This window comes from Diorhabda carinulata, chromosome X (assembly GCF_026250575.1).
Source record: "Diorhabda carinulata isolate Delta chromosome X, icDioCari1.1, whole genome shotgun sequence".
In the NCBI taxonomy this organism is placed as follows: Eukaryota; Metazoa; Arthropoda; class Insecta; order Coleoptera; family Chrysomelidae; genus Diorhabda; species Diorhabda carinulata.
Genome location: NC_079472.1, coordinates 47,818,829 through 47,830,394, shown reverse-complemented (window position 1 = coordinate 47,830,394; position 11,566 = coordinate 47,818,829). Strand labels below are relative to the sequence as shown.

General features: G+C 36.1%; 1 protein-coding gene across 1 annotated transcript; it reads right to left on the bottom strand.

Moving 5' to 3' along the window:
• Nucleotides 1-9,797: 9,797 nt before the first annotated feature.
• Nucleotides 9,798-10,295, bottom strand: LOC130900548 (SCAN domain-containing protein 3-like). The gene has a single exon (XM_057811245.1). The coding sequence runs from the start codon at nt 10,293-10,295 to the stop codon at nt 9,798-9,800; it is 498 nt and encodes a 165-aa protein (XP_057667228.1).
• Nucleotides 10,296-11,566: the final 1,271 nt, after the last annotated feature.

Below are 11,566 nucleotides of genomic sequence, written 5' to 3'. Positions count from 1 at the left end.
GATATGAACTAGATATAGATCTAGACCAAAATAGGTTTTTATGGAATTTCATATAAGATAGTTCCATAAGAAATATTTATTAGCTTGGTAGAACTCACAAGTAGATAGGAAAATATAGGACAATTTTTAGAGGAGAGTCTTGTAAATACCTGGAAAATCTCTTTCGCCGAAGTTCTTTCACTTGCTATACACTTTGATTGTAAACCTCTTCTCGTACGGAGCTATTATGTCCTCTACAGAGAAAGTGAAAACTGGAATGCAACTGGACAGAGTTAAGCACCTCTCGTGTCTTAGTATCTCAGGGTTCATGAGTAGCAAGGATGCAGCATTTATCATATTTATTGTTTTCTTTGAACTTTAAAGTTTCATCTTACTTTGAGGCAAATCCAGTTGAAGTCATTTATTTTTCTAATATTGAAAAAAATTATGTGAACTGGATATGAAAGTTTCAGTATCTGTCTAAGCGTATTACAAGCTTATTCTTTCACGTTTCATAATTCACTCCGTATAGTCACAAGTACAATATATTGATTATAAAACAGAAAAGTGATATCCCTCATTGCGGTGTCCAGTTTATATTTTTTGATTTTCACGAAGATTGAACGAACTGAGTTTTTATATGCGCAAATTATTTGCTACCCACAAAAACCAGTGGAGATATATATATCACCTGACGTTGATGGATTTGCATATAAAATATACATCTTTCCTGGTTATAAAAAAACAACAAATGAGAACACGCATTCTCTGAATGAAGAAATTACTTTTTTCATCAAAAGTATAATAATAACTTTATTACTACCACCAAGAAGAAGAGAAAAGTAGAAATATTCTATTATTTCACTAATACAATAATGAGTTTACGGACGTTTTACTCGATCTCTCATTTTAATATTTAAGAATTTGTCGTTTGGTACTTTTAAATCTTTCATTAGAAATAAAGGTTTCTCCAGTATTCGTGCAAATTATATAATTATTTTCAAATACAGGATGGTTTAGTGTGTGCTGTGTTGTATCAAAGTAACATTTTTTAAGAGAAATACCCACCCAAATAAGACATTTTCTCAATTTCGATTGAGGTACCTCCAAAACATATTAATTGCACGCATTTACAGCTTCTTCAGATGAAGAGAGACGTTGACCTTGCATTTTATTTTTGATCTGCGGGAATAAGTAGAAATCAATGGTTGCCCAATAAAGACTGTACGATGCATGACCCAACAATTCGATGTTTTGACTATTCTGTTTGAACTGATGTGTGAGAGCTCGCATTGTCTTGGTGGAGATTCGTCTTCTGCGATTGGTTTCTCTGATTTCCGCAAACATTTGTGGCAAACACCATTCAGAATTGACGGTTCTACGTTGCGGCAAGTCAAGTTATTCCGAAAAAACGGCGACCATTTGCCTCGAAGTGATTCGTGCGCGAACAACTTTTGTTAGATTTGGCTCGTCTTGAAAGACGATTGTTGTTTAGTTTTAGGTTCATATAGATCCATAATCCTGTCACAATCGTAAGGACGTCTTTTAAAGCATCGCGATTGAATTTTTTCAGTATTTGCACCAATTGGCACGAGTTTTCTTATGAGCTATTGCCCATAAGTATGTTTCAATCCCACAGTTTGTCACATGATCTTGCCAGATCTCTTGACGCACAGCATTGATGTTTTCTGGCATAACAAACGATTTTGGACAGCCTTCACGAAAATGATCCTGTAACGAAGTGAGATCGTGATTGAATTCAGAAAACCAGCGAAACATAGTGGCTCGAGATTGTGTTTCATCACCAAAAGTCGATTTATAAACTTGACTTTCCGTTTGCCGTTGCCGTTCGTGGGTTACGTTTGCCGTTTGACGTATTCATAAACTTGACGTTGCTGCCATAAACCTAATTTTTGTGATATTTTTGTGTTTTTCTTATTGAGAAAAACGTGGCAAGCCCAAACGGATGTGATTTGCTTTTTTCTATTGCTTAGTTGCTAAGGACGATGTTGAAAGTCACCAACGATAAACAGAAAGGCAAACGGCGACGTCTAACGGCAACTATGAATGGTCTTGTGCATTTCAATGTTATTTAATAACAGCAAACCACAACATCAAAGACAATATTTATCTAATTTAATTCCAGTAATACAGTTGATACACAATTTATAGAAGATAGTGATTTATAAGTATAGAAAGATTCATTAGGATTATAGTCGAAGACGGGTATCCTCTCTGGGGCTTCAACTGATGAAACTAATCATATTTTGTAAATAAGTATCATTTTAAATTGTCACTGTCTTTTATACTTCTACGGATCATTTTTTCATGAGTTTAAGATTCTAAGAGCTCATATCGAGTATGTTTATCTATTTCTACTTTCCCAGAAGAGCCAATATGTCTTGTTTTAAGTTTTTTTTAAGGGGTAAACCTAACAAAACAGCTTAAGGACTACCAGATTATTCTGCAAAAGTTGATTATAACGAAATATATTTTATTTGCTTTGTTTTTTTTGTACCAACTTTGTTCTATATTCTTAGTTGTTTAAATTTGATGCCATTCGGGCAAATCGCTCAGATCTTGAGGCTATTGCAGTTTCCACCTGGTGCCCAAATAATCTTACTATTTGCAACTTATATATTCCTCCTAATTATCCTTTAAAAGAAATAGAACTTTTCAACCTAATCTCTCAACTCCCCCAACCATACATTCTTGTAGGTGACTTTAACGCCCATAATACAATGTGGGGATCCAATATTACCATGGGAAAGGGAAAAACCATCGAAAACGTGATCAATTGTACTGGCTCATGCTTGCTAAATACTGGATCAAATACACACTTGAATTTCTCATCTGGCACCTTCTCATGTATTGATCTTAGCTTTTGTGACCCCAAACTTGCCCCTTCACTAAATAGGCATACCGCTAATGATCTATATGATAGCAATCATTATCCTATTATCATATCCTCCAGTATCCCTAACCAAAATGATACTTTATCCAGAAGGTATTGGCGCTTAAACTCTGCCGACTGGACTAGTTATACGTCTCAAACGAAGTCCAACCTATCGGAATTATCTCTCACAGATGATATAAACAATAACATACTGAGGATTACAGATGCTATACTTTCAGCTGCTCATCAGCACATTGGTAAAAATAATATCTGTCCTAAACAAAAAACTGTCCCTTGGTGGAACTCCAGCTGTGAAAGTGCTATAAAACAACAAAAAATAGCACTTAATTTGTATCGTAGTCATAAAACACAAGAGAACCTTATCAATCTGAAGAGAACCAGAGCCAAGGCTAGATATATTATAAAGCAAAGTAAAAAATGTTCCTGGAGAAATTATGTGTCTTCCATAAATGTTAATACAAGTCCCACCCAACTTTGGAATAAAATAAGACAAATTCAAGGTAACAATTCCAATTTAAAAATTCCGACTCTCTTATATAACAATAAAATAGTGAGTGAAAATGAAGAAATCAGCAACATTCTGGCCGAAACCTTTGAATCAAAATTTAAATGTAAAGTTAACTTCACACCACCCTCCATAGACAAAACTACCTACCCATGCTCTACGACTATAACGCAAGATATCACCTCTCTTAACTGCGCATTCTCCTTCTTAGAGCTTACCTCAGCCCTCAGTAGCTGCAAAAATACTGCCTCCGGTCTCGATGACATCCCGTACATATTTCTTAAAAAACTCTCCAATACAGGTTTACGCAAGCTTCTAGAAATTTACAATTTTATATGGATCACCAATCAATTCCCTAGCCAATGGCGTACTTCTACGATAATTCCTATTAAAAAGCCTGAACAAAATGTTACCTCCCCGAACTCTTTCCGGCCCATATCACTTACCTGTACCATGTGCAAATTATTAGAAAAGATGGTTAATAAGCGGCTTCTATGGTTTCTCGATAAACATAATTTATTCTCAAAAGAACAGTCGGGATTCCGAAAACATAGATCGACCCAAGACAATCTGGTTCTTCTCCAATCCCATATTTCTGTTGCCCTTAATAAAAAACAAGAGGTCATTGCAGCTATATTTGATATCGACGGTGCTTTTGATTCTGTCAGTAGACAGTCAATTCTAAATAAACTAACTTCACTAAATATCTCCGGACATATATTTCATTTTATTCGGAATTTCTTAACTTCAAGGACATTCAAAGTCTTTGCTAATGGAATTTTCTCGTCAACCTGTGCCCAGGCTGATGGTGTTCCCCAAGGATCGGTTATAAGCCCCACTTTATTCAATCTAGCAATAAACGATATTTGCTCTGATCTCCTGCCTCCCATCAAGTATGCTTTATATGCAGACGACTTGGTTATTTACTGTCATGGCACATCTACTCCTACTACAACTAATCTAATTCAGTCAGCAGTAAACACCCTAAGTAAAAATATAATTCACTTAGGATTAACTTTTTCACAAACAAAATCCAGAATTATTAAATTTAGTAGACGACCATCTACATTATCTCCTACTATCCTCATTAACAATGACCGCCTTCCTGTTGTTGATCACTGTAAAATACTTGGTCTAACATTCGACTCTCGGCTCACCTGGAAACAACATATTCGAGAAATCAAAGGCGAATGCGGCAAAAGATTAAACCTTATTAAAATCCTTTCGCATTACCACTGGGGAGCAGACGAAAACTCCCTTATCAAAATTTATAGGGCCATCATTCGCTCGAAATTAGATTATGGCTGTCACATATATATCTCGGCTACAAAATCTGATCTCGATCTCCTGAACTCGGTGCATAATACAGCTTTACGCCTCTGTTTAGGTGCTTTTCGATCTAGTCCTGCAGAAAGCATCTACTGCGAAGCTAATGAGCCCCCTCTTTGGATCAGACGGCAGCAAATTCTGCTTTCTTACGCAGCCTCCGTATCGGCTAACCCCCTCAATCCTGTCTACTCGCTTTTCACATCAAATTCTAACACGTTACACAACTCCTCAGCCTTGCCATTATTAAAACCTATCCCTTTAATTTTATCCCAGCTGCTTGACGGCGTCAACCTCAAACAAACTAGCCCCCTTCCTATCCCCTCTACTCCCCCATGGACTATCAACATTCCTAAATTCAACACATCCCTTATGAGATACAATAAGCATGCAACACCCAAACAATTAATTATAAATGATTTTAATGACATAATAATGAATAACCACTATGATTTAGTGTTATACACAGATGCATCCAAAAATGAAACAGGAGTAGGCTGCTCTGTTACAACGTCACAAATTGCAATAAAATCTTCCCTAATCCCATCAACCTGTAACGTTCACACAGGTGAACTATTCAGCATTCTACAGGCCATCAATTCAATCTCTCCACCTTATAAGCTCGTCGCCATATGTACAGACTCACTTGCCTCTATTTTATCCATCCAAAATATATTTACCGAACATCCTATTGTCCAATCAATACATGACTCCTACCAGCTTATCTCATCCCAAGGAATAGCAGTTACTTTAATTTGGATACCCACATTGGCATCGAAGGCAACGAACTAGCAAACAAACAGGCAAACATTGCAGCTACATATACCGTCACCGACAATGTAATTATTGGAAAGGATTTAAAATCACAGTTCAAAAGAAAATCCAAAGTTACATGGCAGCAGCATTGGGACACTATTAACACATCCCTACGTCAAATACAGCGTTCAATTGGTAACCAACCTATTATCTTCGCTGGTCTCTCAAGGCAAGACTTAACTGCGATTAGAAGAGTAAGAATTGGCCATTCAAGACTTACTCATGGATATCTTATGACTACTACTGCCAGACCATTTTGCTCCAGCTGCAACTCGTACCTAACCATGAAGCATATTTTGACCGAGTGTCGCAAATATACCGTCGAAAGACAACAGTTTCGGCTTAGCCAGAACTACAATGGAGTCCTTAACAACTCGGAACAAATTACCTCTCTACTTCAGTTTCTCAAAGATGTACAGCTGTACCACCAACTATAGAACAATTGTGTTACTGTGTATTCATATTGTATACTTGTATCAATGAACCATTTCATATTTAATGTATTATAACCGCTCCCGTGCAAGTGGCCATAGTAGCCGAGCACGTTAATTTTAAATAAAAAAAAAAAAAATTTGATGCGTCACAATATTTTCGTAAAATATAAGTTGATACGTATGGAAGTCTAAAAGACGATCCATGTGAACAACTCCGAAAAGTGCATTAACGCTATAAAACATTTGAAACATATAGGATAAGATTTAACAAAAATTGAGAGAAGCACTAAATGTCACATAAAGCATCGTAAAGAATGTTTTGACTGAAATCTGGGGTAACATTTTTATACGATAATCTCAACAATATTTGGTGTATAGTACAAACGAATTTTGCGTCACTTTATGAGGGTAGGTCACAATGATCCTGAATTGAAGCATGACGTTTTGGAGACCTCGTATTTTTGGTCAAAATCGAGTTTATAAGTCGGGCAAAAAGGTGATGGTATGGGTTTTTCGGGATGCAAAAGGATTTTCAACTATACATTATCGTTGGAGAATGTATGTACTTATGTACAGTATTTTGGTTAGCTTTTGAATCAGCTGGATGTAAAAATTTCGAAAAGGCATTGGTTATAAAAAAAAATAATTTTTCACCACAAAGATAGTTGTACAAAGAAAACATCGCAAATATCAGTAAATTAAGGTATGCATGCATAGTATGCAACTTCTTCCCTATTTGAAAGACCTGGCTCTCTCTGGCTGACCATCGGAAGAAGATGGGATGTAAAACCTGAAAGAATAATCCCACAGACTTCCAGAATCGCATTACTCGAAGGGGATCTATCATTGAGGCAAGTATATTAAATTTCAGGAAAAGTATATTGAATAATAACATCTTGTAAATAATAAAGACGGTTTTTCACATCGAATGACAAAACTTTAGGAATTTTACTAACTTATTTTTCAAAGCAAGCCACTCATATATAAATCACCACCATGAATATGAAAAAATAGAAATATTTTTTCCAAAACAAATTTCACAGTTTCTATCCGAGAATGCAAATAACAATAGACATGTATATCAAGTCTAGTATTAATTGAATGTTACATACATAATTTTGTTATATCATATGTGGAGCCCTGCTATTTATTCCGAGTGAATATCTAAGAGTTCTCTTTTGTGGATTGAAGATTTGCTCAAATTGAGTCACACCACACGTACCTCAGAGGGGAAGGGCATATCTAAGATGCGACTCAATAAGGGCATAATAGACTGTTAAGGGGGTGAATAAGTTCATTTATTTGGAAACTGATATCAGCGCAAAACAGAAGAGATAAGTCGGCAATATATAAATCAAGGAATTTTCTACAACAAGCCCTAAGAATTTTACAGTTTCAATGGTGGTGTTGTTTATTAAAAAAAGGCTGCAATGTATTTTTATATGATAAAACTTTGGTTTTAGAAACGTTGAGACAGAGAAAATTGGAATCGCACCATGATTTAATAGTGATTAGATCACTAGATATGGTCCTATGAAGTGACATGAGATCAGGGTTGTTCCAAAAGAAACTAGTGTCGTCTGCAAATGGACATATTTTACCACTGATGTCTAGATAGGCGATGTCGTTAATAAACAGAAGAAACAAAATAGGGCCTCGGCCTTAGGTACTGAAAGATCTGGAATGCAGAAATAGAAAAAGGAATGTTTCAACCTAATTATAATCTGGATATTTTTATAAGACGATAATTAATTTTCCTCTTTACTATTTCTCTCATCATGTTTAGTTCTGATATTGTTTATAAAGGATCTAATTGGAAGCGATATATTTCAAATTCGGTTCACTTATTCACTGTGATGTAGGATATAACAAAGGAGTAATTGAACTTAAAGGAACAATTGAGTATTTTCTATTTCAAATTACCTTGGTAATATGAAATGTTAGTCATATTTAAATTCCAAAGAGAGGTTGGTTGGAAATGGAAAGTCCCAATAATTTTCAAAATAATAGTCTCAATTGAATTTGGCTTGTTTTGAATGCCGCTATTTTTCGCGAACTTTGTATGACGTCCATTATTTGTTTACTTCAAGTGTGGCAGTTACTTTATATAAATTTTTCGTTTAAATAACGACAAAATCCATGAAAAAAGTTGAATAACCGTTTTATATTGTACTGTACTATAGTATAAAGACACCTGATAAAGTGTTTTTCCAAGTTCCGAGACATGCGAAAACAAGAATGCAATGGTGTAAATGGTCCATAATAAACAATCACATAGAATAAATTGTTGATATAATTCGATGTCTACCTCATTATCCAAAATGTTTGTGTTAAGATTCTCTAAAATGAATTTAGACATAATCAACTCAGGAAAATGTCAATTACATACAAGACTTCATAATACTGGTAGATAATAATACAACAGTAGATTCAATATCTCAAAATTATTTATTGCGCATTCTTAAGCATGCGCAACCTGAATGAGATATCTGGATAAAAATTGTAATAGTGGGACGTTCCTTGCTGTAAGTATTTATACTTAAAAAACTATGAAATATATTATACTATGCGTTATGTCAGGGGTTCCCATACTTTTTTGTACCACGCCCCCCTCTGATTATTTGGAGACCCCCCACGCGCCCCTACACATATCAGCTTTCCATTTTGCAATACCCTATTTCCACGGTGCCGTACATACCCAGTATATGCCTACTTGATACGGTGAGTAGGTAGATTTTTTTATTCATTGTTGAATGCGGTAACGCAGAATGGAAAGATTCAATAATTGTACGTATGATGAAAATTAAAACAAGTATTATATAAAAAACGAATATAATTACTGATACAAAATTTAACATTGTAACACAGATACATTTTGAGTTTAAGCAATAGGCCTACCTACTTACAAAAACAAAACATAAAACGTAATTTAGTGAGATGGGTGCGCTTGCATGTTCTGGATAAGTTGACAGATCCTGGGTTGAGTTTCAGACAATGCACAGCGTAGGTCACTTTCAACATCCAGTTTGTTGCGGTACTTGGTTTTGATCGCCACAAGAGTTGAAAACGCTTTTTCGCACATGTATGTTGTTGAAAAAATCAAGTACATCCGAACAGCTTTCTTTGAAACACTTGGATAAACTTTTAAGTACTTCAACCAAAATGAGGGCTCCTCTGACAAGTTAGGAAAGTACCTGCTGAACTCCTCCTTGAGGTTCTTCAAATGGTGAATTATGGAGTTTTCCAAAAGCGGTCCTACAAAAACTTCCTCAAAACATGCTTCTTCTGAGACTGACACTACTTTGATGGAATTTGAATAGTTGCTGGGGTTCATTGACATTTTACGTATCCAAAGTTGTAGTTTCTTAACGTACATTTTGATGGCATCTCGATGTGTTACTATATTTGAGTCTGCACCTTGCATTCCAAAGTTTAGGTTGTTTAACGTGTCAAAAAAGTCTGATAAATAGGCCAAAATCACGTGGTTACTGAGTTTTTTGAACTCTGCACTAAGCTCATTTTGTTTCTACAGTGCCAAAAACGTAATCACTTCTTAACGGAGCGCAAATAGTCTTCTCAACATATATTTGATAGCCATCGTACTTTTGTATGAAATAGCAGTGTTTTTTGGTCACTTCCTAAATCTTCACAAAGACTTTTAAACAGTCGCGTTTTTGCTGCCAAGGCTTGACAATGAATTCCAACCACGTCAGCACTCTTCTCTTTGACCAACTGCACAAAGCCTGAGCGAGAGCCAAGCATTGAAGGAGCACTATCTGTGCATACACCAATAATTTTTTGCCAAGAAAGTTCGTGTTTCTCAAAAAAGTTTGACCTGGTTTCCAATGTCCTTGGCCAAATCATCAATTCGGCGTTTTACGGTGTTGTCTGAAAGTGGTATTTGTGATAGCTTTTTTCTACTATCAGTTCCAAGGGCAACATCGGCTGCTTTTAATAGGCACGGTTTAGCAAGCGTTTCACCAATAGTGTGACTTTTCTTTTCCTTAGCAATAAGAAGAGATAATTCATAAGAAGCTTCAAGCACTTTTAGAGATGACTGAGCAGCAGATCCAGTGCTATCTAACTTCGTGCACTTTAAACTCTGAGATTTTGCAGCGAAAAACTCTTTAGGTTTGTCCTTTAAAGAGGCATGTTTGGTTGACAAATGTCTCAGAAGACGATTAGGCCTCATCGCGTCATTGCTTAATACTTCATAGCAAATAATGCACTGAGGGTGATCAACATTATCTCTAAGCAAGGAAACAAACCCATATTGAATATAATCGTCAATATACTTGCGTTTCTTTGCCGTGTTCATCTTCTCTGATTCAGCTTCACACAGAACGCACACAACACAAAAACAATTACTTCAATTCGAACGTCACAGCAATTATAGAACACCCACAATACAGCAAACACGCTGATATTTCACGGAAAGCACTGTGCCAGAGCGGACTAGTTACAACGCAAGCACTGAACAAACTTCAAGGCTATTGAAATTGGACTGATGCTGTAGGGGTTGGGATGGAAGGGGTGCGGGGACACTCGAACTCACACCAAGGCCATACGTTACACACGGCCGTTGCGTCTGCTATGGAGGGGGACGGTTTTGAGAACTTTGAACTCTTGTGTATTTTGTAGTTTTATAAACTGTAGCCTTCTTTGATACAGTTTACAACTTTATTAAAACTTTACAAAAACAACTATGAAAACTTAGAAAGACTTTATTTCAAAGATTTGAGGAAATTATTTTTGTAAATTTTTTATTTATTTATTTGGGTGTCCCTTGAAATTTCTCCACGCGTCCTCAAGGGAGTGCGCCCTCCAGTTTGGGAACCCCTGCGTTATATTGATTACCTTGCAGCATTCACTCCTATGACCTCAGCCAATGTAAAAATCTTGATTAGATGCAAAATATGCAGTCATTATGAATAGATCTATATTCGGTAGATTGTCTGATTGTGCTTTCACAAAACCACTTTTCGTAGATGATAATCAATGCCACAATAATAATCAAATTATAAAAACACTTCGGAACACAAGAATAAACAAGATATTACTTCCAAACACAACCAACATTTTGTTTTGACTCCGATATATACGTACAGTACGTGGCTATTGACGTCACGGCCAATGATAATGCGTTTATCAAATTTGAATTTCGCTCACTTACTTTGCATTTTTTAATGACACAATTGCGACTAAAATGTTTCATAGGGATAATAATCAAGCGAATTTATACCACATGCATATTCCCTTTCAAAAGTCATTATTTCGACTCTAGCATCCAGTACTGTAGAAATTACAACATAACTAAGTAGTCTGGAACTTGAATTGGATTATAAAGTAGAGTGTTCTCATCAAGCAGCCCCAATATACTCTAAATATTCGAAAACAATACAACCGTACTTCGTATCAGTAGGGGATAATAGCTTGCGCCTTTAAAAACGCTGTGAGTGGCCTTGTAGGTGCGAAAACGGAGCTTTTCGTCACGTCTGCGACAATATTCCTGTACGTTTGGTGATTCCCTTGCGTACATAATACAAAACGTCATCCACTTGAATAGCTGCTTCACGCTCACCCCCAGGC

Excerpts from the sequence above, each read along its gene's own strand:
- LOC130900548 (XM_057811245.1), bottom strand. The coding sequence starts at position 10,295 with ATGAACACGGCAAAGAAACGCAAGTATATTGACGATTATATTCAATAT.